Raw genomic sequence first — 26779 nt, 5'->3', positions numbered from 1 at the left:
GGGAGGAGTGAGTGAGCAAGCGGCTGTGTGGGGCTTAGTTGCCAGCTGGGGTTAAACCATGACAAGCAGACAAAGCAATTCCCTTTTCATCCAAGAGTGGCCTTACTTTTGATTTGGTTGGAGGAACAAGGATCCTGCCTGCAGCAGCTGTCTACTCCAACCGTTTGTAAACTACGTTCATATAAGTACACCAAAGTCTGAGTGTTTCTTCATTGTCTTTTTGGCCTGCAAAGCAGACTGAAAACCTCTTGAGAACAGGAGCTCTCATGAGAGTATCTGAACTTCAGGTCAGGACAGAAAGACTCCTGGATCAGCATTCCTGACAACATTTCAGTGATTCTCTGTTGGTCCCAGCTGGAACCTGTACATGCTGAGGCAGCTGCAAAACAGACAATAAGCTAAGCTCAACTGAACAGCTTCCAGCTTTGGAAAAGCTCTGGAGTTCGGCTTAAATTTGGGAAGGAGAAAGTTAAGGTTCATTCTTTTCATCTACGTTACTTCATTCATTTCCTAGCAAGGGACCACCTGGAAAGGGGATTGCCATGTCTGCCCACGGAGGGCTGGATGCCAAGCAGATTTCACTACTCAGTGAAGATGCTCCTTGGCTGGTTAGGCTGTCTGCACTCTGCATGAGGCAGCAGATAAAAGAGATGTAAAGCAGAACTCCTGTATTCCGCGAGCAGCAATTTTGCTAAAGAGACAAAAGGGAGCCTCTCTTGCTACACTGAGCGAGTAGGAGCCACTTTTAGATGGAAGCAATTTTGTACATCTCATTTAGTGTCATCTGTAAATGGGTTTTACTGTGAATGGTGTGTTCAATAGGATGTACTTAGGGATAACGCGCATGGATTTCACTCAGGTAAGGAGGGTCAGAGGGAAGTAGGGCAGCGTTATGAGATGGAGAGCACCTTTAGAAGCAGTGATTCTGGAAAAGCTTTGGATGATTATCACCTCTGGTGCAAGCCTGAGGCTAAAAGAACTGATGTAATACTAGGATTTAGGAAGACAGAAACATGAAGCAGACGGGAAATCATTTCACTTGCGTATGTAACATGGTCTGGTTCCTGCTGGACCACTATGACCCGATCTTTTGTCCAGAATTCAGGGATGTAGAAAAACTGAGGAGGGTTCAGGAAACATCCACAACAACTATAAAGGAATAAAAACCCTACCACACAGCAAAAGACAAAAGCTCAATCTATTCAATCTCCTCCGCAGGAGACTCAGGAACAATCAGTCTGTAAGCACCTACACAGAAAACTATGAAAGAAAAATTGCTGTGATCTAATAAGTGATATGTGATAGTTGGAAGGCAACATGAAGGAATTGAGATTAGAAATCATGCAGAGTTTTAATAGCAAGAGCAATTAACCATTGAGCTGATTTACCAAAAACTCTGCGCAGTGAAGTCCCACGTCACGGGAGTGCTTTAGGCAGGTAAGATTATTCTAGTTCTCACAGGAGCTAAGTCAGGGATGCGCTACAGTTTGTGATATGCAGAAGCTCCAGCTACATGATCGCTTTAAAGCTTTTTGACCTTTTAATCTTAATGGGAAAATTATAGCACCGGTTATTTAAGTAGCTCCATCTCACTCCTCTGTTGTGCAACGAATTTAGAAATAGCTGAATGAATTTTAGTGCTGCTCCCTCATAGAAAAAAAATAATGTAACTAGATTAAATATACAGAGTTGATGTCAAATTGAGCATTTTGGAATTGGCTGTAAGGAATGGAAAGTAAAAGTTACAAAGAAAGGCAAACCAAATTCAGGAGACCAAATATAATCATATCTGTGAGGATGTCCTCACACAACCTGATCTCAAAGTGCTCAGACATACGTGCTCCTACACATAATGATACCGCAGTACAAATTGCTGCTTAAAAATAACAGAGGAAGAAAAAAAAGGAGTTGCATCAAATTATCCTTTCTTATAGATCACAACACAGTTAGCTGAATTTTGCTTTTCGCACTTCAGAACTCGGTTCCAAATGTACGCTTATATGTAAATCCAGCTGCTTATTCCTGCGTACACGAGGGCAATGCATTTCTTGTGTTTTCAACAAATACCGAACACTGAGGTCCCCTAACAATGCAGCACTTGACAAATCTGAATTGCTCACTCACCCACTGAAATTCTATACAGAGCCGCTCAGAGCTGTTAATCTCACAGCAAAACCTGCTTCCAAACCTTCCCTTTCTTGAACACCGCAGCGGGCACAGACACAGATTGCCATTATCCCTTCAGCAATATTTGGAGAAAATTATTATAGCTCTTTTTGCATGTTTCAGTTTATCTTTTTATACCACAGAGAAGCTTTTATCAACAAGGACACAGCCTACTTTTCCTCCATCTGATCAGAAAAGAAATAACCTCCCACAAAAGTTCATGAACCAAACTGCCCTCCTCCCCCACATCCTCCTCGGCTTTAAAACACGGTACGTTTGTACCAGTGCAGAGGGCACTATGAATAAGGCACAGGAGGACATTACATGCTGATTTAGTTGTATACATACAACTTACAATCCCCTTCTTAATCGCTTGTTCCCGGAGGACCAAAAGTCAACCCTCTGCCTCACCCTACCAGTGTTCACAGCATCAAACTCTTCCTGTAAATAAAACTTTCCCAAGTCAGTGGTATCGTGTTAGAGGTTCCCTCGGACGCCTCCTCCAGTCTTCCCTCTCTGTAGTTCATCCATCAGCCATCCTTCCGTCTACCCACCCGCCTCGCTGGGCACTTATCGGCCCCTGCTGCTACAGTACCTTTCTTCTGAATGAAGTTTATATGCTCCTCCTCCCACCGCTATAAAAAACTAAACCCAGACCGCTCAGATGAGTGGTTTCTCTCCTTGCTGCACTTACCCGGGGCTCAGATAACTTCAGTTTCACGGTGCCAGTGGCTGGCGTGTCAGTCCGGCGGGCTGCCTCTGCCTGCGTTTGTCCATGGCTGCCTGCTGTGGGAGTTGAGTGGTGAGGTATGCACCCTGCGTGCTGGAGCAGGAGCCGTGGCTCGCTGCCTGCCAATCAGCCCCTCTCCGCCGGGTGGGCAGGGCGGAGGGATGAAAAAATGTGCAGGTTACGTTCAGATCTGGCACACCCAGAAAAGCAGGAGGTGGGAGACGGACAGAAAGGCTGGGAGCGGCAGGCTGAACAGGCGCGAAACTTTGTGTTAAACACTGCCAAACAAAATACCGAAGTTTTGTTTTTTCCTCTTTTGTATAAAAGCTACCTTTGTGGGGGGCAAGACTAAACTAAACCAAACCCAAAAATGTTTCAACTGATCACCTTGCAAGAAATGCAGCAGGCTGCTCCCTGTGTCAGCAGTTGAATCACTGTGTCCAGTTAACTCTTCAGACACCATCTGGTTTTAGGACTGGGATTTTCTTTTCTGCTCTCAGGTGAACTGTTTCAGATTTACTCCATATTGGGTGAATACAGAGATAACTTTTAAATGCCAAGTACTTAGCACATTTTAAAGAAGTCAGTCAGTCATTTTTAATCTCTACTTTTGCACCTCCTTGGAAGTATTTTCCTATGTCTCTCTCAAACTAAAGGACAGAAATTCAAGAGTGGTTTCTGATCATTAGAAATATGAGATTCTAGTGCAGTCTTGCAGAAGGAAAATGAAGGGCATGAAAATCCTGTTTTTAAAGACCAAACAAGACAAATTTATGTCGGGGGTAACCGGATACGTCCATTTGTGATAGCAGGGGATCAGACTTCACCATCCAGGAAGTTCTTGCCAGTTCTTGCCATAAAAGCCAAATGAAAGAAGAAAACCTACCCCATATGCCAAACAGCCAGGTCCACCAACACAGAGCGCTCCACCTGCCAAATACACCTCCAGGTCTTCCCAAATCTCCCATTTTAGCCTATGTCATCCCTGTCTGTGCCCTCACCCCTGCCCCAAGCATTTTGGATGCAAGACTGAAAACCACAGGGACAATCTGTCAGTGCCTCTGAGGAACAGCCAGCATCCTTCTGCTCTGTTGTGACATTTCTAGGGTTACTCAGGTTTTTCTCATTTCCCCTTGGTGGTTACTATGGAGAAACAAAATGTATTTGGGAATTTGACACACAAAGGAAAACAAACAGATTGTTTGAAGGCAAGGTTATCTGGATACTTTGGAAATCATGCCAGAAAGTATCCGGCTTACAAATAAATTACTGATTTTACATTTAGCCGTTAAAATAAATCAGCATAGAAATTATTTTAAGTACCCTGAATTAACTGCAGAAAGTAAACGGCTTTATGGTTTGAATAGTGGGGCATGACAGTGTGCAGAATCAACAAGGAAAGACCAAGCTACGACTTTTCAGTTTTGGTCTCATGGTTAGTGTGAAATTAAATGATGAAGGGGGACTAGATGATGGAACGAATTACTATGTCATCAGGTACCGTAGGGACAAGTGTGTTGTACAGGAGTCTTTCGGGTGGGAAAGGTACAGAACAGCATGCAGCAAAGCTGGTGCCTGCCAGCCTGCAGAAGAGACACAACTGCCTTGCTAACGGGGTACATTTGTGTTGGCAGGCGAGGGGGCAGAATCAATGATTAGATGCCTCTCCTCAGGGAAAAAAACCAAAATAAGAGTTGCCACATACTGTCCCCCCTTGTGCCAGCCTCTCCATCTAGGCTTTTGCAAATTTGTGCCTATACTAATCTGAAATTAGATAATTAACGGCAGAGCTGGAACATTTGTTTTCTAATACCCCCAGGTCTGCCAACCATGAAGCTGTCCCTTATGCAACACTGTCACTGCTCAATTCCCTCCTGCACCTTGTTGTAACAGCTTTATATAGCAGATAGGGCTTTCTCTATCAGTGTAAGAAAAAGCACTTTTAGTTTCACAGAGGCTAAAAATTCCCAGGCTTGCAGCAAGTTGAGGCTAAGGCAGAACGAGATGAAGAAATTAGCCCAAGGACAAACTGCTTGAACAAAAACTTTTAAAGGTATGGGACTTAAACAAACATACTGGCTGGAAAAGATGAAAACTCAGACCTGCTCTTGTGACTTTCCAGATGAACAATGATCCTTTTCTCATTTCATCCTTCCTCTCCTCAGCCAAGGGAAACCTTTATGTAGATAATTTTGTCTGCTGTTCTGTCTGTTGCCTCGATCTTTTTGTGTGAAACAGCAATGTAAGACGAGCAGGGAGATGAAGTAATCTTTTGTTTCTTGTTCCCAATTAAAGTCCATAATTAATCTGGCCATCACGACAGAGCACTGCATGGGGTGCTGGGATGTCGTGGACATACTGAAGCAAACTTGTTTCTCAGGAAATAGAGGTTTTTTTCCTCATGTGGTATTAGTCCCTTGACCCTTTGTTTGATAAAAAAAACTTCTAAAATGTGCACAGCAATTAACTCAAGTTAGGAGTAGAATCAGATTTGTGGGAAAAAAAAATATGCTCTCCAAAAAACACACACACTAAAGAGCTGTTGTTATCTCTAAGCTGAACACCTCAAAGACTCTCAACAGGCTTTGCAAAAAATCAGAAGGATAACCTCACTCCAAAATGCCTGTTAGGCTGGTGACTCAGGCTTTCTGCTTGGCTGTGGGAAACCTAGGTTCAACTCTATTCTTGCTTACACAAAAGCTCAACTTGCACTTCATGTTCTTCATCCTAGGGAAGGACCCCACCCGCCCTGCTATTGCCAGTTGCGGTCCAGTCTGTCAAAACCCCATCTTGGACCTTGATGGAAGTTCTGTCAAAACCAGCATGGCCACAAAACTTTTCCAACAACCCATGCAGAAAAACTAAAACCAGCTGATTAATATTGGGTGTCTAGTTCACCCCTTCCAAGATTGTCCTTTTGGTGTTTGACGCTTCTTTGGCAGATAGTGTTGTAGCCAGCTAACCAGTGGAGCTTTTGCTCTTAACTGCTGGGGCCTGTTCGACAGCCTAATGGATCTCATTGCAGAACAAATCAGTGAAGAGTCCCTAAGCTCTCCCAGCTACCCATGACAAGGTCTATTTTTCATCACACCTCACCAGGCTTTATTCACATTCATCCTTACAAAATATGAAACCTGGATGAAAGTCTGTTTCAATTCTGTTTCCTGAGGCATTTGAAGCATAGATAACAGATAAGGACTTGCTCTTAAGCAGTAGCTTGTCATTGCTGGCCTGTGTTCATCCTGCAGCAGTTGAGAAAGAGAGAGAGAAGGAACCAAGCCCAGCCTGTACAATTCAGCTGAACACAATCTCCTGTCAGCCATGTTTGGCTTGTGTTTATAATTTATTTTGCAACCAGCGACTTCTGAACAGGAGCCATCCCAGGGTCCTTTTCCTGGGAGGAAAAGATGGCAAAATTAAAGCTCAGTGGCCCAGAAGGGGTTTCTGGAGTAGCATACTAGCAGGACGAGATGGTTTAGGCCAGGATATATTCAAAGCAAAAAAAGCACATAAGGAATGAAAGGCATCAAGATACGTTGGGAGGGAAGATTAACTGAAAGCCAGATAATCCTCAGCTATATAACACACGGCTCAATCCAGGCACTAGTCAGAGCTAAATACGGCTTCTCATGACTGAAAATATGAATAGCCAAACCCACTAATATCCGGGAGCTCTATGAGACACGGTCTCAGATGGGTTTCTGCTTGTTACATGTTTCCACATAGTTGAAGCAGTGTTTTGCCATTTAAGCATTTACGGTCTGTGAGAAGACTGTGTAGATAAATTCACAGGCCACAGACCACTGCCCAACAGGTCCAGTTCTCGTGCTGGGAACTCTGCGAGATGCCTCCTTCACCCCCAAGGGTGTCCTAACCGTGCCTGCCATTCAAATCCACACCAACCTTGCTGTGGTTAGAAATGGATCCCTTCAGACGCATCTCCTATCACGCATAACCAAGCCTTTCTCTGACTCCGAGTTGCAGGCAGGAGCTCTGTCCCCCTCAAAGACGAGGCTGGGTCAGAAGAGTCTGAGAATGTTATTTTCCTTATATACTGGTTGGATGCCACCTGACAGAAAACGTTTCTCCTGGTGCTGCGAAGCAATCTGTGCTGCGGGCTGAGGAGACCTGGATCTGTGTGTGTAGAGAGGGATGGATGGGGGCCAGAAAGCCAGGGGTGGGACAAGGGTATTATTTGTAGCACCGTTAAGACCTGTCTGATTCAACAGCCACTCGGCTGGGTTTGTCTGATGCTCGCCCATCCCTTCCAACACAAAACACGACTTAGATTTTTGTTTGATGTTCTGCAAGAATCTACAAATAAGAGCATCTATACATGCACACACACATGTATATAGAAATATATATATAATTATATGCATAGACACACAGAAAGAGGGCGCACCCTGGCTCACCTGCTGCATGCTTCCACTGCCTTGTGACTTTAAGGCACAGAAAAGGGAAAGGCTTCAACCAGTGCCTGGGGGAAGAAACCCGAAATCTTAACTCCTGACCGTAATGAATGGAAATCATACCACTCCCTCCAGTGCGGTAACACCGAAGGGAACAGAGACCTAATTTGAAGAAGCAGCAAAACCAGTGCCAAAGTAAATGCATCATCGTCAGGATTTATGATGAAGAAATACAACTTAAAACTCTGGCCTTTCATTCTTCTGCAGCAAAGCAAACTCTGACATGCTCAAAGAATTACGTATTTGTGAAACAACTCCTAAGGCTTTAATGACTATTACAAAATGCTGTCTGCTTTATTTGGTATTATTTGTAATAACTTTATCTTCAAGTGGAAGGTGATTTTTAATCAAAGACTCGTGCACAGTCTGCCATGATACACAGAAGTCACACCGATTGTAACTTACTCCTGTTTGAAAAAAGAGGTGGTGATCATCTGGACCACAGTGTTTGGAAGTGGGGAAAAGCCTCAGTCACCCTAATGACAGACATATGGCAAAACCAAATTTCTTTACACCAATTTAGAGGAAATTTTGCCCTGTTATGTTTCCTAGCAGGTTGCCAGCCCAGACAGTACAGGGTGACTATGACAACTGGGTGTAACCAGCTTTATCCTCATCTGCCACTTGTCTCCATGGAACTGGGAGTTACATGGCTAAAAATCACACACTACTGAATCACCTGAGGGATGCTCCAAGTGACTTACCTCGGGAGCAGTAGTTACACCACGGGACGGCGTGACCCTACCTTGCCCAAGGAGATGAGCTGCAGAGCTACTAATTGTGTTAAGAAAGAGAGAAGCCAAACAAAGGCTTTTCACATCTGAGGCCTCACGGTTGATTTGTCCAGGTCATGGTCTGAATGGATGATGGAGCCAAATAAATTCTCCAGCCTAGCAACATGAAGTTTAATGAAGACTTGTTCAGTCAGCCTTATTAGCAAAGAACTCTGCAGTGCGTAAGAAGGAGGGGCTGCTCTGCTTTCAATAGGACACAAAGGGTGCTAATTTCTAATCTTTGCTCCATTTGATGCTCTTTAAAATTCATAGCCAAATTATAAAGTATGAGAAGTTGAGGAAAATAAGCAGGCAGTTGATAAAGGCAGCCTTTGTATTCAAAATTCTGCGGGAGAAACCACAGAGTAGAAAATTATGTTGGAAGATCTTCACTGTTCCCACCATCTCACCTCATCACAGGAATTAAAAGTGACTTTATTACTAGCACACTATAAGGATAAAGAGAATTATCAACAGTCTTGCCATTCATCACAGAGGACAGTGAGATAGCAAGAAACATGCTGTGGCTGTAGTTCATTGCCCTAGTGGTTCTAGCAGTTATTTTTCAACAGAATTTGTATTTTCACCATTTTCACCATTTGTTCACCATTTTGTACATGTGTTAATTTGAAATTTACTTTAAAATAAACTATACTGGCAGATTCAGCATACAGCTTGGAGACGCTAAACATTTCTGTACATTCACCATCATGTTTTCCTCTTTTTAAACATGTTCCCTTTTGGTTGCACATAGTCAATGTGGAAACTGTCTTTGTTAAACACATCACAAAGCCAACTCCATTTATATGAAAAAATACAGAATATAGTGTTTTCCAAACAGAGCTGTGATTTTCTGAGTTGAAGGCTTTTAAAATAAAAAACTAAAGGAATATAAAGGGAGTGTTAGGTTCTTTAATTTTTGAGGAAAAATAGTGAGGAATATTTACCTCCTGATGATTACTATGCAATTAGATTAAAAATGGCACAAGAACTTATTTTACACTTTCATTTTGGTTATACAACAGGTTTGGTGCAACTCTAGCAAATTTGCCTGTATTATGTGGCTCTCTAGCATGTTGCATGGGGCACTGTAGGTGATTACACTGTTAAACATAGTGATTGGTTGCCTCCAAAACTTGTGCACTGACTTGAGTGGCATTTTCCCAATTTATGGTAATTTAAGTGGGACTAGAGTCATGGTGTTAGAGTATAGGAAATAAAGATTTTTTGGGGGGTGGGAGAATGATTTAATGAATGTTGAAAAATGAAAATACCCATAAAATTTTCATCCAGAGAACTGAATTTTAAAGATAACACACTTTTCTTATGCAACAGTAGAAATCCAGATGCAAGAGCCAAAGTCCTAGAGCACAATACAGACAGAGAAAATGGCTAGAAAAACATTGCAGTTTCAGATTCCTGTAAGATGCAAAAATTATCATCACTGAAGAAATTTAAATGACACTGCAGGGCACTTCAGTATAGCATTAGCCACTGCTAGAATTGGTATGTATTTTCTCAGAGAGTACCATTACTTCATTAGTTTGCAGCAGTGCTACTGTAATCATCCAGTCAATGAACAGCAATTTAAGTTCTTAAGCAGGATATGAAGAAATTCTTCTGCACATAGGGTCTTCTACCAAGTAAAGGGTAATGGCAGTCCCTCTACCCATTTTACCTTCACTGCCAGAAGGCAAGATGCAGCAGGTTCACCCGCTAGGAACAAGTTGAAGCCGCCAGCATCACACTTCTTAAGCATTTAAGTTGTTTTAAATTGGAAAGGAATAGAAGTAGTGCAGCATCCAGAAGAGGAAAAATGGACAGGAAAAGAGAAAATCCTGAGGTGGAGGAAGGTAAAAAGGACCTTGTGTTAAAAGAGCATTTCTTAGAGCTAGGTAATGGATTTCAGAGATTTCAGCAGTTGAAGGCAAAGTTTTATCTCTGCCCAGAATCTCTCTGCATCATAGGTGTATAGAAGTCATGTAATATAACAAAAGAAATCCTGGACAACACTAGAAATAAGGATGAAGTTTCACCCGGCTTTGTTAAGATGGTGTTTCAGTGCAGTCTGTACAACAGGCAGGCTGCTGGGCTGTTCAAAAAATGTATTACGAGTGCTTTATTAAAATCTAGTAAATGCATAAGGCTGGCAATTCTAGAGGAAAAGAATGACCTCACTTATGATCTTATCTACATACAATACAGCAGTTTCCAACCAAAATGATCCCAGAGCACTGCATGGGCTTCACTAACTGAAGTATAAACTTTATAGTGTGAAACAACAGTCACCTCCAAAAAAGAATACTAAGTCTTTCTATAAGTGTACAAAGATCAGCAAGTGAAAAATAGCTTTTTCTTCTTAAAACTGCAAGAACATATAAGGAGGCAGTATCATTTACAATTATCATACCTGAAACAGAGCTGCTTTTCACCAGGAAGCCTTTGCTGGCTCCTTTTTCTCTTCAGAAAGTACTGGTGGTTAGGAGGCTCTAGAGCCACTCAAACTTTTTGGTAAAGCAGGGGATGGACTGGAGCATGTGGATTAAAGCTGTTCACTACTTAACATAGTAAGAAAGAATTCAAATGCACAAAAAGTATAGCCTAGCCATCCGTCCTCATATTTCCTTCTTCCTCACTTCTTCCCTGGAAAAAGAAATCAAGAGGCACCTGAGCTGGGTTTCCAGGTCCAGGAGAAGCAGCCTGTTGGGAACCGGTTTCATGCTGTTAGACTTGAGATCTCCTTGGAAGCAAGCCCTGGGAAATAACGGGTTAATCTCAAGTGCCTTTGCTCTCTGAAGAGCAACTCCTCTCCCCGCCATCTGATGAGGAAGGTGTTGATTCCTACTGACCTGCTTTTCCTTTTATCCAGCAGACAAGGAGCTACTGGCTCAGGCAAAACCTCTCTCCCCTTCCCATCTCTCCCTTCACACCTGTTTGCTCCATTAGTTCAGCCTTTGGGTTGTTCAGACACGCGAGACAAACTGGTTTTGTTCTGTGGATGCAGCTGGACTGTCAATCTCAGCAGAGCACAGCTAACCCTTTCGGCCCAGCAGCACCCCAGCCCCCTGCCTGGCACGGGGACGGAGGGCAGAGCTGAAGCCTCAGCTGCAGGCAGCAGCCAGCTCCGCACAGGTACAGGGCAGCCTTGCAGGGCAGGGGGCACGGCTCTAGAAACCAGCTGTGCCCAGCGTCCTTCACTGCGAAACTCCTGCAAAATGCACGCAGCCTTAATGCGAGCGCACGGAAGAAACTGCACAGCTCTTCAGCATCGAAGCCCCTTGCTAACTGAACCGCCTGGTGAAAGTAGATCGTGCTCAAGACACCTTCTCTGCATTTCCTCAAGCCCCTCGCCCTCCCAGTAACCCCCCCCATTACCACCAGCATCACTCTCATGGGAACACTCATGTGCCTTCCCTTTGACCGTGCTTTGTTACTGAGATGCCATCTGGTGTTGATGCCTTAACTACTAGCACACTGACCTCCCTTAGCTAACCTGCCTTGACCTTTATGGGAGATCAGTTCATCTGACACTGCCCCTCTCTGGACACACACGTGACTAATCAAGAAATCAAGTGCTTTTCACAATGTTTTAACCATGCTGTGACAAATAGGCTGGTCCCTGCAAGTCCAGGACACAAAACAGCCAAAGGAGCTGAAGCAGATTTCTGAGGAAAATAATCAAGTCCTGTAATTTCAAACCGAGCAGAGATGCAATGCGTACCTACAGGGTTTGACCACTTCATGGGGAGGCTCCTGTAACCCTTGTTTATATCTAAAGAATTTGCAGTAGCACAGGTTTTAGCAGAGGTGTATGATCTTAGCAGAGCCCTGAGTACATACCCATGTTGTTACTTTATGTCACTGTGTCTTCACTGCTTTTATAGCCGTGTTAAATCAAGCAGAAAGCTGCTCATGAATGACGCAATCTGTATTTACCTTAAGGCCAGACATACCCAGAAAGCCCGAAGTCTACCATCAGCAAGGACTGACCTGTGTGTACAGAGATAACAAGTGCACAGCCCTGCTGAAACCTTCTCAGCTAAGCGTAATAGACTGCCTGGTTTCAAATACGGCCTTTAAAGCAGTGCAGCTTGGTGGCTTTACTAAGAAAAGTGTATTCTGCTGACTGAGACGAAGAAGCAAGATGAAGACTGTGGAGTCCAGTTACAGCATTTGCTGAAGAGAGACACCAGCATTCAAAGGGGAACAATGTACATGCAACTGCATCAACAGAGTGAATGCCTTTGTGTCCCTCCCGCCTTAAGAGACCAAGAACTCAAAAGGTTTGCAGGGAATCCTGCAGGTCTCCCGGGATACGCCACAGCTCATGCTAACAACGTGTTGCTGGAGGCAACCAAGCCTGAACAAACAAATCAATCCAGGGGAGGAGGAGTGATGGATTCATGAAAGCAAAGCCTCCAGTAAAGCCCCCTATTTCTTTTGTGTTAGCTTTCCCACCCGGATCCCCATTCTGGCTGGCTGGTGAAGGGCCTGCCAGAGAGGAGGCACAGCGAAGCACCCTGGGCCAACCTCGTGTCCCGCTTTCAGAGCCAGCTCGCTGTGCTGGAGACAGCGCTCTGCTGCCCTGAAGTGCGGCGAAGCAGTGAAGCTGGCATGTCAAATACACTGACACCCTCCTGCTCTCTGCTCTGCCGGGCGGACCGCATGCCTCTCTGTACCCTGCACGCTGGCATGTGCTCCCTTTCCATCCCGACCCCTCCCAAAGACTCATGCCTACCACACAGCATACAAATGCACAATTAGGCAGAGGCAGAACATAAAAGGCACAAACATGTAGAAATCCTTCTACTTTTTGCACCGAATGAACATTTCCATTGCACATCTCAGAAGAGGACCAGGCTATACGTTTTGATGAACAGAATCAAGAATATTCTTGGTGTTTATGCAAGAATATGAATTTATTTCACTTCATTCAAAACTGATGCTCTTCTTACCACACATTTCTTGTAAGAACATGTATATCTCAGCACCACACTCACCATTATGCAACTGCATAAAAATTTTTCAGAAAAAGGATTCATCCCAAATTGGGGACACACTTAAAAAAAGCATATGGAAAATGGCCTAAAGCTTAGCACCTGCCTATTCTTGGTACCTATTCTTTGTGTAGAGACGGAGTTGTACAGAGAGGTGTACGGATTACTTTAACTGAAGACATCTGATAGTAGTTCATGACAGTACTGCATATACCCCATCTTTTCCAAAGGCTCACAGATCTATCAGATCAGTCTGAATCCAGACTCAAGAGCTACACTGCTCCCTCCGGCCACATCAGTGTTGCTGTGGAGAGCCATACTCTTCATGTCGCCAGAAAACCAAGACTTTTAAAGGTCCATTTTAACATAACCTGAACCCTGGGAAAGTGGCAAGTCTAACCTTACACATTATCTGCATTTGAGATAATAAACAACACAGCTACTTGCTGAAACACCTACTTCAACATGCCCACTTTATGTTATGAGTTACCCTTTTTTAGTAACCACTGATCTCCTCTTGTCCTACACTTCTCACTTCTGGTGAGCAATGAAGACACCCAAGTGTTAATTTATCTGTGTTTATGCTGCTCATACATTAAATTATTCCATTGCTCCAAAATCCACCTTAGGATGTTTCAGGAAACAGTGCACTTTGTAATTACCATATTTATGAAAGTGATCAACAAACCCTAGGGCTGGAGCCAAAAGGTGTCTATTATAGGCACCTACCTTCTCAAATGCTACCCACACCGAGATTTCAACCAGTGAGGAGATTCCTGCAGGCAGCTGCACCCACAGAAGTCACAATCTCACAGTCTACGCTCAGTGAGTTTATGCCTCTTCCGAGTGCCAGCATGCACGTTTGTCTGTGTATGCAAAGCCAGCTAAAAGCAAAAACCAAATGGCAGCCAACGGTACTGGGCTGCCAGGCATTGCAGATTGCTGGCTGCCCTGTGCCAGAGATGGAGATTGTTTGCTCCACCTCTAACAGCTGATTCCTACCTGCCGCAGCCCTCTGGTCCTTGCCCCAGCCCTGCCAAGGGTTTGGGAGGTTCTCCTGCAAGCAGTGGTTCCCACACCCTTAACAGGAGGCGGACCAGAAAGCCTCTGGCTCCTGCTCTTCTCCTCATCTTTCTTGGCCTTGCTTCTCCCTTTTCTGCAGTGGAAACAGACCCTGGACCCAACTCCCCTCATGCTCCCACCCTCCACTATGAGGGGCCAAGCATGGGATGCTGTGGAGACAGGTCCTCAGGCATGGTGAAGCAGAAGGCAGCAAGTAGGGAGAAGTGGAGGAAGAGGGTCTCCTGACCACATTCCCAGCTCCCTGGCACATCAGGCCTCTCATCAGCGTGCAGCCCCTCTCCCCACCGTGGGCCACCTCTGCCCTCACTGCCCACCTCCCGCTCCTCTCCCCGCGTTCCTCACCTGACCAGAGTGCACAGGATGCGGTAACACAGTTGTGCCACCGCACTAATAGAAGCTCTGAAGATGTATTTCCTTCCTTCACTCCCAAATGTTAGTTTAGTTATATATGAACTAATCAGCACGTAAACCTGACAGAAAGGGATCCTGCCCTGATCTTTGATTTCCAAAGCAGGTTTAGCTTCATCCCTGGTCTAATGTTTAAGCCACCAGAATGAGGGATATTTTTGTTTCTTACAGAGATTACTTACTTTGTCAGTCTCACTGTTTAATTCTCCCCTACAACTAGAACTCTTACTGAAGATAAAAGCTCAATAAAGCCAACACAGGACTAGCTGACCTGGAAAGCTGAGTTTCAATGGGCCCTACCTTTCTCAGAAATAATCTTTGGTGGTAACGTTACATACTGGAGCTAAAGCAAACCACACATATGCATATACAAAAAGCAAGAAAGTGGGGCTGTGGTGATAATTAAACATCAACGCATCTAGACATTGTGCCAAAGCTAATTAATACCTTGCCACTGCTCTTTAATAAGAATGATGATGCAGAACATAGTGATAGGGGCACAGGAGGCAGACCAGATAACCAAAAGGAAGGAGTGGAAATGTGAATTGACATTAATGAGGTAAGAAAGCATTTTGGAGAGGTTACTGTGCTCAGATCAGGAGGTATGATAAGCTCTGTTCCTAAACTCTGAAGGAACTAACATATGTAAGTACAGCTTTCAGCACAAGGATTTTAAAAGAATTGGTTCAGATGGGGATGGTACCATACAACTGGAGAATAGCATATAGAGTAACTATAAGGGGTAAAAATGACTTCGGAAAATACAAGCTGAAAGTCTGACTGCAATAGTATGCAAGACTTTGGAAGGAAAAAGTGAAAAGCAGAAGATAAAAAAGGGGATGGAATCTAGCTTTAAAAGAGGTAGTTTGTTCTGGCCAAACCTAACAGATTTCCTTGACAACTGATTTTCTAATGAAAAAATAAATATGTACGTATTAGAAAAAGCGTTTAATGTGGTGCCACGTGGGAAGGAGTTAAAATGGAGACTGATACCAGTATTAAGACAGAAGTAAAAACCAAGCTAAAAGGAAGATGGAAGTTTTAATAGAAATACTAGGTTAGAGCTGCTACTAGTAGAATTTCTGGATTAAGACTACATGATTAAGACTATGTTTATCCATATTTTAAAGTAATGATCATGGCACAGAAATGAATGTGCTAATGGTAGCTGCTGAATGCACACAATTAGGACGAACCGGGTATATAAAGGAAGCTCTGAACGTCATACTGAAGGGAGTGGTTCATCTTGAGGACTGAGGTAACAGAAATGAGAAGAAATGTAATAAACAATATAAAGTTCACAATCAGGCATTTAAGGACAGATACATTTGTTATACTGAAGGAACTCATCAATTATGTATGAGAGAAAGCGATCTAGGATATAGACAGTCAACCTGAATATAGTGAAAGGGTACTTGCCTGATGCACTAGTACAAAAGGAAAGAAGATCCTGGGATGTATCAAGGAGAGAATTCCAGAAGACGGGGAAACTAATATCTTGATATCAGGCTATGGCGAGACCTCAGTCTGTGCACAGTTTTGGTCACCGCATCCAGGAAAGATTAACTCAAACAGGAACACAAGCTGAGAGGGGCTTGTTAGGATGAGGAGGAGAATGGAGAACCAGAATACTAAAGACCTTGTTTCATTCAATTTAGCAAATGAAAACAGAGAGGGATATAATTACACTCTATAAATATATTAAAGGGCTTACACTGGAGAGGGCAAAAAGCTATTTGAAAGACAATATTGGCACAGGAACATGTGGATAGGAAATGCTCATGAATACATTTACACTAGTGTCCTGGGAAATAGCTTCCATTCCTATGATCTTAAGTGAATCATGCTTAAAACTCTGAAATGTCTACACGTGAAAATACACCAACTTCAATAAATTGGTGACTGAAGTCTACACTTAGATGGCATAATTTCTACAAAGCCTGTAATGTGCATGAGGATACAGAGCTACAGGACATATGTTAAAAGGATCTCTGCTCTCCTAGGCACTAAACTAAATGGCTAGATTTGGAGAGGAGAACACAGAGCTGCAGCTCTTTGAAAATTTTGCCGTGCTCTAACAGGAATAGCTGGGACCTGAGTATTTTGAAAGGAGTTTTATGTGCCAAACCCAGATCTGGACTTCTTCACAACAGGTGCTGAGCACTGGAAAGAGTTTTTATAAAAATCAAATCCTAAGTGATTAGTTCAGATCAGTTTCCATGAGATTTAGTGCAATATCATTAGGAAGTTTACAAGAAGTAAATTGGACTGGCATCCACGTCACAAAATCCAGGATCACTCTTGGTAACCAAGATCAGAATGAAGAAAGCAGCGTGAAGTCTCTTCCTCTCGTGTAACGAGCACAGTCATAATGCAAATATCAGCTTGTATCTGTTCTCAGATTAGAGAGAGGATTTTGGTCCCATCTGTCAAACACAACGACAATTAAGAACAAATTGCTTCTAATAACTGATGAACAATCTCATTATGCAAGATTCATGTCATATCTGTGTTCCAGCATTATTTGGTTTGATCAAGGGTAAATCAGCTAGAAAATGGAGATGTTGAAGCAAAGGCATACATCAGCCATCTCCCTACAGTACTCTCATCCAACTCTGTTCATTTTTTTCTTGAAAGAGCAGAAAGTGTTACATCTTTTCCCTAACATTGGGCTCAAATAAAAGAATAAAGGAGGCAGAAGTTCCAATAAAAATGGACATAAAAAATAATCACAAAAAGTTTCTAAGCGCACACAAAAGAATAAATTGTCACCATAGAAGCTAGAGGTTTTGCTTAAACAATTCCTATATTCCTCTTGTTTTTAACAAACCTGCTTCCCATTTTATCCCACACCGTTCTTTGAGAAGGCGACTCTACAACTGATACCCCAAAGGCATTCATCAGCACTTTTCCAATTCCTGTGCTGTGTAGTCCAGTGATCCCCTGAGCCTTTCTTAGGTTTCAGATGCTGTCATAGTAAGGAAGAAACAAGCAAATCCATGCATTTGGGCATCATGAACTTTCTCATTCTTATGTGCTGTCTGCTCCTGCCAGCCTTTTCACCTGCTGTTTTACACTGCCACTTCTATTCAGCCCCTTTGTATTCAGACAGGAAATTCCACACAGAACTGGGATCTCTAATTAAGCACACATGAAATGATTTATAGCTCCTGCTAATTAGTACTGCTGCTGAAACCTTGCTTACTTCTCTGCCGCGTAGAAATAACTGTGGAAAATGCGAGTTCTCAGGTGGATAATTTCTCCACACAGTGAACCTCGCTGCTATCTGAGAGCTGCAGAATTGGGGTCCCTGGGGTGCAGCAAGCTCTGCGGGGGAGCAGCTGCATCACCGTGAAGCATGAAGCTGGGACAGTGCTGCACCACTGCTATATCGCTATAGTGCCATTTTCACCTCCTGTCAGTGGTACAGCAGCGTGCTGCCAGGAACTGAATGCAAAAGGCAAGATAATGCTGCTGAAGATTGCCACTGATGTTTTCCACTTCCAAAGACCTGGATGGGGGGAGATGCCTTGATGCTTTTCCCTCCCAGAAGCTTTAAGTTCAGAAGCTATTTAGCATCCTGCAGAATTGCTCCAAACAAACCTAGTCTTTCCTCTTTCAACACGGCAATCTCAGATAGCTGCTGCACTTAAGTATTGCATCTCCAATTAAGCTTCAAACTGAAATGTCCTGCCCAGCTGCAAAATCTCCTACCGAACTCCTCTGGCTTATCACACAGGCATGTGGCTTTCTGCACTGCATTAGAGAGCAACTGGAGCCAATGTAAACACCGTGGCTGAGGAATCACAGCCTTACAAACACAAATAGAGGGCTTCATACCACCTAGTCTGCCCCACTGGCATGAGATAAAACTACAAAGCATCTACCCACATCTGTTCTCTTGGGATACTGCCTACATAAAGGGAGATCAACAGGTCAGTCCCATGACTGGGGCTGGAATTCCGTCTGCTTTCCTTTCAGCTGATCTGACTATATAAAACCATTGGTGAAGAGGTGTGGAAAGAGTAAAATTCATCAAGTACACCATATAGGCTCAGCAACTTAGCTCTTTTATAACAAAGTATAACCCTGCTACAAATCCACAGTTACTGTAGCCCGCACTTCAGAATAGTCACAGCACCTGAACTAAGAGATGCTCCTTTAGCTGTTTGCAGCACAGGGCCAATGACATGGATGAGATCAGAACTGATTCCATGCTGGCATGCAGGCAATAAAACACTCCATTAAACAGCAAAATTACTATAATTTTTTTAATAAAAATGTTTTTAATTAAAACATTTCTAAGCAATAATGAAAATCAGACCCAGTTCTTTCATGTTACCACTTTCTCCTCCTACACTTTGCCTCTTCCCTGTCTTAGACCTGGTGTTCTCAGAATGTGGAGGAGCAAGGGAAGCCTGATTAATTCACAGGAGTAAGCAGGATAAGACTCAGCCTAGCAGGAATTAGTAGGAGCAGACCCTTTCAAGTTTCCTTCTAACTCCTTTCTTGCTATGAAAGCAATATTATAGCCCCTCCTCCTGCATCCTGAAATTCCTCATTGTTCCTGAAGAAAAAGAAAGAATCTGATAGTCCTACAGCAGCTTCAACCACTCTTCTTTGGGAGGCAGGGTAATAGAGAAGATAACTAATCAGTGTTATTTTCTAGGGCATAGATGAGGCAGATATTGAGCCTTTTGAGGTTAGACTACATTTAGTCCCAGCTGAGGACACAAGGGCTGGCAGAGCTGAGCTCAGTGACATGTCCATTCTGCTTTAAGTATTATCACTGGGACAGTCCTTTTTAAAAACTGAAGTTTTGAAGGGTTGGAGATGGCTAAACAAGGGCAAACTTTGCTGCAGTTGATGTTAATCAGAAAAATATTATGGAGATATTTGCTCAGGATATGCTATATCTCAAACTGAAGTTATGGGTTTGGTGCAGAAATGACTGGGTGAGGTTCTTTGGCCTGAGACATGCAGGAGACCAGATTAGATGATAATAATGATATCATAGTCCTCCCTTCTGACCTTAAAGTCTATGAATCAGATGACTGCAGATCAAGCTTATTTTATAATTCTCTCTACTGAATAGACAGAAATAAACTATTGCTTATTATTGTACCTGTTCTTTCCTCATTTTAAAATTTCCCCCTTCCTTCTGACAGATTTTCTGTGCCTTTCCTTCCTGCCATAAGGAGGGACTGAGACAGTGACTCTGGTCCACTGCTTGTAACTGCAATCTTCAGCTGCTTCAGAGAGCAAGACTGCCAGACTGTATGGCAAAGACCATTTCTACTTCACCTAGGTCCAGCCTGCACAACTGAGCTGCAGGCTCCCCCACTGCAAAACAGGGATGAGGATTCAAGACTACTGCAGAAGCCACTGGGATACTGTGAATTCCTTAAAGCGGCCATGAAGTGTTGAAGAGGAGCTGATTTCCAGCACACAGGTCTGATCTGGGATCAAAACTTTTCTACTGCTATGAATTACCTACACCTAGCTTCCCAGTTCTGCCCTACCAATGCATTACTCTTAAGGGAGTTAGAAATGCCTTGAGAAAAATATGAAATGACAACTAGGATATAAAACTCCTGAACTGCTAGCTGGTGGCTGGACATGAGGAAGAAAAAAAACCCCTGCCTCTGGTGCTGAATTTAGCCCTTACAGATTGGACGTGTGCAAGACCACATTTTAGGTGCTATTTGCTCGTGGTATTCTAGAGTCGCCTCCTCCTTGAAGCAAGGGTTCGATGTTCCTCGCTGCAGTCTCTCCAGCTGGCTTTGGCAGGCTCTCACATACAAATTTTTTTCACGTGTCTGGGACTCGGACACAAGAACAAGTTGGTTAATAGTTACACAGCATAACTGAAGTGCAGTTCTGGGTGGAAGGTGGTAACTGTCAACATATGCTATTTTCCCCCTCGCTCCGGTAATTAACATGGAATAGCTTCAGAGCCTGTAGCCTGTTTCTGGCATTCAATGCAAACACATTGCACAGCTGTGTAATTTGTTCAAAGTTGCTTGTTTGAAACCTACAGAACACCATTCTTGCAACCATCATATTGGGACTCAGTATCTAGCTGGCTACAGTTACAGAAAAAATATTTGTAAGAGAACTACTGCAGAAAAGCATCGGGAAAAGGTTTGAAAAGTTAGTACTTGCCCTCCATTATCTTCAAGAAATAGCTGGAGCTGAGCTTGCCAGAATTGTCCTCTCCAAGTTTTAAAATAGAAGGAGCAGAATTCCCTTAAACCATGCAATTTACTTTGAAAATAACAACATTCTCAGAATTAATTCCTTGTGCTACTTATTAACTTTCTGGATTTTGAGCAGTTAGGGGTCACACATGCAACCTTCTATCTCCAAACATGCAGATGTTCTCAGAAAATAACAACATAGCAACTTCCTCAGTATCCCAATAGTCCCAGAGCTTCAGGAGAATGCCAAACAGAACAACTGGTCAGCAAATTGAACCGTCAACGTCAAACATGGTGTAGCTGCAGCTCTCCTAAGATACAAATCACAACAGAAACAACAACAGAACTAGGAACAACGCACCTAAAAAAAAAAAAAAAAAAAAAAAAAAGCTATCAGGGTACTTAGGTCTACAAGGCTAATCAGCTTTTTATATATATATACACACACACAGCATTATTATATAACATAGATTTTATTATATATTCTATTAAATTTATAATAGAATATAGTTTATGATCTATGCAAATATATATCTTATATTTTATTATATATGCATTGATAATATATAATTCTTTTTATTTTGTATACAAGTCTATTTTAATTTACATAAATAAAAATTATTTGAGAGATGAATGATGAAATGCAAAAATCCAAATCAAGCTGTGAGGTATTTGTGCACAATCTCAGAAAAAGATCCCACTGCTTTCAGATCTATAATCATAGCTACAAGAAGGCCTCTCCCTTGCTCCTCTGACATGTAGATATTTGGCCTTTTTTGAAAGCTGAGACAGGCATCTGCTTCAGAATGAATAAATGCTCGTTTTGTATCAGTAACAGAGATGTCCTGTGTTACTTATCTTGCAGAGTACAGCACAAATGCCATAAGTTCCCTCTTCTTTCCATGCTCATTGATCCAAGCTGAGCAACACGGCGATGCATGGTAGGAAGCTCTGAGGCAACAGGCCATTTCACCAGCACCAAATACAGCTTCACACACACTGTGAAACCCCAGCTGTTGTAAAGTGCTTGTTGTTATAATCATATAAACATGCCCACGTTAAATGGTCAGTCTGCTATCACTTGACCCAAATTCATTGGCCAGCTGCTGCGGGCTAAAATAGCCCCCCATGCTGATGAAGACGAAGATAATACGAAAGGCTTCTTGGTGCCAGAGTTCAAACTAGCACAGGCAATAAAGTGCAGCATCTTCTATCTGCACTTTGATTGAAAAGTAAATCATCTTTTTCAGCTCTGCTCGTGCAATATTTACTGTCACTGCTGTGAACTCTGCTGTCTTTACAGGATGTCACTGAGCTTATCCCAACTCCATCAGTCAAGAGGCTTTCTGCAGTCCCCCCTGTAGTGAGGGTAAACTCTCAGGTTGGGATCATTCAGGTCTCTGTCATCCTTCTCAGATATCTCCCTAGGTCATATCTCACATAAACACATGCGCAAGATAAACCTCAAGCCCCTGGAACTGTTTTATGCTGAAATCTTGTGTCAGCTGTGAGAAAGTTGATTTCTGGCCAATTTCACCTGCTTGGAGCCTACCAGCCCTGGATACCAAGATGTGCATTCTCACGGCTGGGACTCGGCTCTGTGGATGTCTGCAGTCAGACCTACCTCAGGCTTTCATCTGCTCCCACACAAAACCCTGCGCCCTGAACTTTGACAGGCAGTTGATGTTTAAGCATTTTGCATGCAGGATAAATTCAAGACGAGTGGTGAAATTATGGAAGACAGTATCCTGGATTCAATTCTATGCTCTTCAGGCAATAAAAATTCACCATGGCTAAAGTAGTTATTTTACTCAGTGTCTGACCACTGAGTAGATTTTTTCACGCTTTTCTCACCAATATGTTTTTCTTGCTTGAAACAATTTTAAACCTGAGCTACTCTTATAGACCCGATTCTTTACCCCCACTAAGTACATCAAAAATTGATTTCTTATTCTCATTGCATTTTTTAGCAGTAAAATGAATCTGACTTTTTTTTTCCCTCCATCAAGCTTGACCTTGGAGTCAACATACTGGCTAACAGTCAATGTGACTTCACCATCACAAAGAGCATGAGGATTCCTCTCTTTTCCTTCATGGAAAAAATAAATGTTATTTCATTGCCTTGATGGAGCCTTCAAACTCCACTACAGACTGAGGCAGCCAGTCTTTTGAAAAGAGAAAAGCAAACCGAATGCTTGAATCAAGTCAGGTTTCAATAACTGAATTTCTGGAGAGGGGCAGAGAGGAAGGAGAGAAGAAAGTGATCATGCACTTTTGTCCACTTATGCACTGTGAGGGTGGGATGAAGGCAGAATGAACAACAGAAAAGCAGGCAGAACTGTACAACAGTCCCATGGCCACCAGGTCCTCAGCTCCCTCACCTCCACAAACCTTGCCTGATGCCAGCAGGTACCTCAGGGGGTGGGCTGTGAGCCATCCCATGAACGGGAACAAACAGATATGCCTTGTTCATGCTGCCCTTTCGCAAACTCCATACCTGGTGGTAGGAAGACTCAATGTATTTCTTACTCCAAGTTCCAGTACCGCTAAGGTAGCGTATCTTATGTTTTAGCTAATGACACAGCCTTGCCTATATTGCCTACTTTTTTGCTTTTAAAAATGTATAGGCGATTGGAATGATTTTTTATACCTGTTTTGCTAATAAATACACCAGTTCCCATACTGACTGGGAAAGAAACAAGAGTAAGAAAGTTGCATGCAGAGCTTTTACTGAAGTATCAATTCCTCTTTTGGCCATATATAGCAAATAATTCCATATGTGTGCCAGTGATACACGGCAGCACCTTTGCCTTTTATTTCTCTATATGCTGCAAAGTTATATATGAACTGGGCATCCTCATTTCCCTTGCTCATGTGGAGACAGTCCCAGTGACAACAGCCACCCTTTGGCAACCCATACCACATCAACAAAACAGCAATATCCAGCACATACTCCAGATGAAAACTCTTATATTTCACCCTAATAGACATGAGCTCATCAGAACAGAACTGATGCCCACGCTGGCATCCAAACAGCTGGCACGTAATGCCAGCTTGCCTGCTCTACCTTTCTACCAATGGTTTCCAAACTTGGAGGTACAGCAAGCAGAGTATTCTAAAATAAAAACGGTCAGACAGACTTGCAGTAACTGTATTATTTGAAGAAAGAAAGGTTTCTACTTACCCAAAGTAAATACTACTTCTTCACAAATCCTTTGTCTGAAGCACCCAGCCAGTACCCACAATGATGCTGTTTATGAACCTGTCCTGATGTCCAACCCAGTTTCACTGAACCATCAAATAATACTCTTTTCAGGTGATGTATGTATATGTTTCTTATGGAAAGTACATATGACCTCAGTGGGGCTCAGGAAGCCCATTCTCCCAAAACAGATCTTATTTCACACATATTGTTACATTCACCACCTGAGAGAAAACACATTAAATACTTCACATGTCTGAGCTATCATGACACCAGTGAATTAATTTTCATCACCAAACTGGGTAGCTACTGACCTTCCTCAGCTTGGGATGAACAGCTTCCAACATACCGCAGGTGCTTCCTCCTGGAGCTGTGTACTTTTTTCCTTTTTGTGTCCTGACATGCCAGCTTTTTTATGCTCTGTGAAAGTCTGCTTCGTCATTCAGGAGTTCTCGTCATCCCAACTCTGCATGACATGGGTGGCACCACTCTGCTTTATTTCTCCTGATTCAGAGATTACCTAGAGTACAACTGAGGAGCAATGAGCTACAATGCCATGCAGCCCAGTTTTCCACAGTCAGGATGCCACCTGAATAGATCCCTACAAGGTCAGATAAAGGATCCATAAGTGATCAAAACCTGCTACTGAACCACCCTCTGTCATCTCCTACACTCTCTCTGCATTACTTTACAGTAACAGTGCAAAGCACAGTGCAAAGAACACATCCAGCAGCCTGGATCTGTGTCTTGGCACTCACTGAAACAGAGAGAGGCATGCAGAGCTGGACCTGCCTCAGCTGAATACACCGACGAGTTAAGAAGATTTACGCATGGAAGTTCAGGACAGGCATCCAGCTTCTCCCACAATATACTGAGAACTAGCTCCTAGATCAGCTTAAGCTGATGTGGTATGCAAAAACCAGAAATGCTCCAACATTTCACTCAGACAAGTCCACCAACAGCTACATAGCTGCATTTGGCTCTTACTTTGGGAGCCTGCACATATCAGGGGTGTGTCAAATCCAGGTGTGATTTGTTGGGAATTGGACTAGAACAAAGTGTTAGCCTGCGTAATCCTTGAGTTTGTTCTGCTTTGGATCTGTTCCCTGTAGCTCACTTCTGAGCAGTGAGCTTGAGTAGCGTCAGAAAGATTGAGATGGAAGCTTGAAGGCTTCCCTCTTACCAGCTGAATCTGCTGCAGACGTTCCACCACTGGTCAAATCCTCAGTATTAATTGACTGCAGATCTGTGTAGGAGGGAGCAATGCTTGGGCTGCTGGTGTTCTCCGAGTTGGTTGTCCAGCTGCTCTCCGAGGCATGGGCTTGCCTCTCAGAAGAGCTGGAGGAGGGGGAAGTCCAGCTGGGTGCTTTTGATGGAGACACTGGATGCAGAAAACAAACATGTATTCATTAGAGACTTACAGGGCAATCTTCCAGAAGATCACAACTATTCCAAAGACACCCTATATCAGTGTACTGAGAATGATTCTGTAAATATAAATTCCAACATCCACAGCAACACAGTTATTTTATAACAAACACACAGCAACTTAACTAGTGCCTGCCACTGTTACCCTCCAGCACTACTCAGCTGTCTGCCTTAGATCTCATACTGCTGGCAGCTGTATGTTTTCCTGTTGTTCAAGTATTGCAGAAGCTGTGACTTTTCAGAACATGAAGATTTCATGTTTCTGCCACTGCTGACAAGATCTGAATATCTGTGTTGTGCAACACAGTGGAGTTTTTATAATACCACAGATTTTTATAAAGTGGTTTTATTATATTTAATTAAGCATTCCCTATCTGTGACACCCACTCAAATGTAGTTGTCATCTCAGGAATGCTCCACATGGGAGGAGGAGTATAAAAATAAACTGAAATTGACCTATTGATGCGCACTAGAAATGGCTTTTGCTTCTGAACACGCAGGATGGAGTGCCCCAATCTGAATAAACTGCATAACATTTCTGCTCAGTGTAGGCTAAAAATCCTCTTCTGCTCACTTGCCAGACTTGCATGTCAAACAGTTCAATCCTGCCTAACCATCATCCGGAGTTCAGAACACAATCTTATACACCCACTGCTATGAATTTTATATTGTATACTCTTTGCCCACAACGTCTAACAAATGTTAGGAGCAACGGGTGGCTCTAGTGAGGAAATTAAAAAAATAAAAGTCATAAAAAAATCTTCCTGAACTAAGGAAAGGTGTACTGGTAGAGACTAATTCTAATTTAATGTCAGCAAAATAACTGTCTTCTAAGTTAGTACACCTACGTTTATTTTTTAAACCAGCAAAGATCTCAATGCACCCCAAATCTTGCAGTTACAGAACAACTACTGACACAGAGGTCCTCTTCTCACCATGTAAAACATAAGCAACCCTTACTAGGTTGACAGATACTTGGGAAGAAAATGGCAAATGAATGTTAAAGAGGATTTATCTCTCTCTACTCCATCCAAGTGGTGTGATGGGACATCACCTCATTATGGAAACCCTGCTGTATGCATAGAGGGAATATCCAAACAGTGCTGCCTGCCTTGAGAGTTGAGAAGTGCAAATTTATTTTATATAGCTGCATTGTTACCCTCAGGTAAGCAGGCACTACTATATTTATATTTGTACAGCTGTGAGCCTATGTACTGAGCTGCTTCTGAGTAGAGTCATCCCTAAGGATAAGGAGCTGAAAGTCAGGAGATCTGTCTCCTTATCACACACGTTGACAGTTGTTGTGTTAAAGTGACATGA

The 26779-nt window shown here is 42.9% G+C and overlaps 1 protein-coding gene across 1 annotated transcript in view; it reads right to left on the bottom strand.

The window, feature by feature from the left end:
* The window catches only part of STON2 (stonin 2), a gene marked incomplete at its 3' end in the record, with an annotated part of 83927 nt that overhangs the window by 26673 nt on the left and 30475 nt on the right, over positions 1–26779 (bottom strand). The window contains exon 6 of the mRNA XM_082317348.1: positions 25215–25412. Within this exon, the coding sequence (XP_082173474.1) occupies positions 25215–25412 (198 nt within the window). The remainder of the gene's footprint in view (positions 1–25214; positions 25413–26779) is intronic.

The sequence above is a fragment of the Platalea leucorodia genome (genome assembly GCF_965183815.1).
Source record: "Platalea leucorodia genome assembly, chromosome: 7".
Lineage (NCBI taxonomy): Eukaryota > Metazoa > Chordata > Aves > Pelecaniformes > Threskiornithidae > Platalea > Platalea leucorodia.
This window is presented reverse-complemented; position numbering and strand designations above follow the sequence as displayed.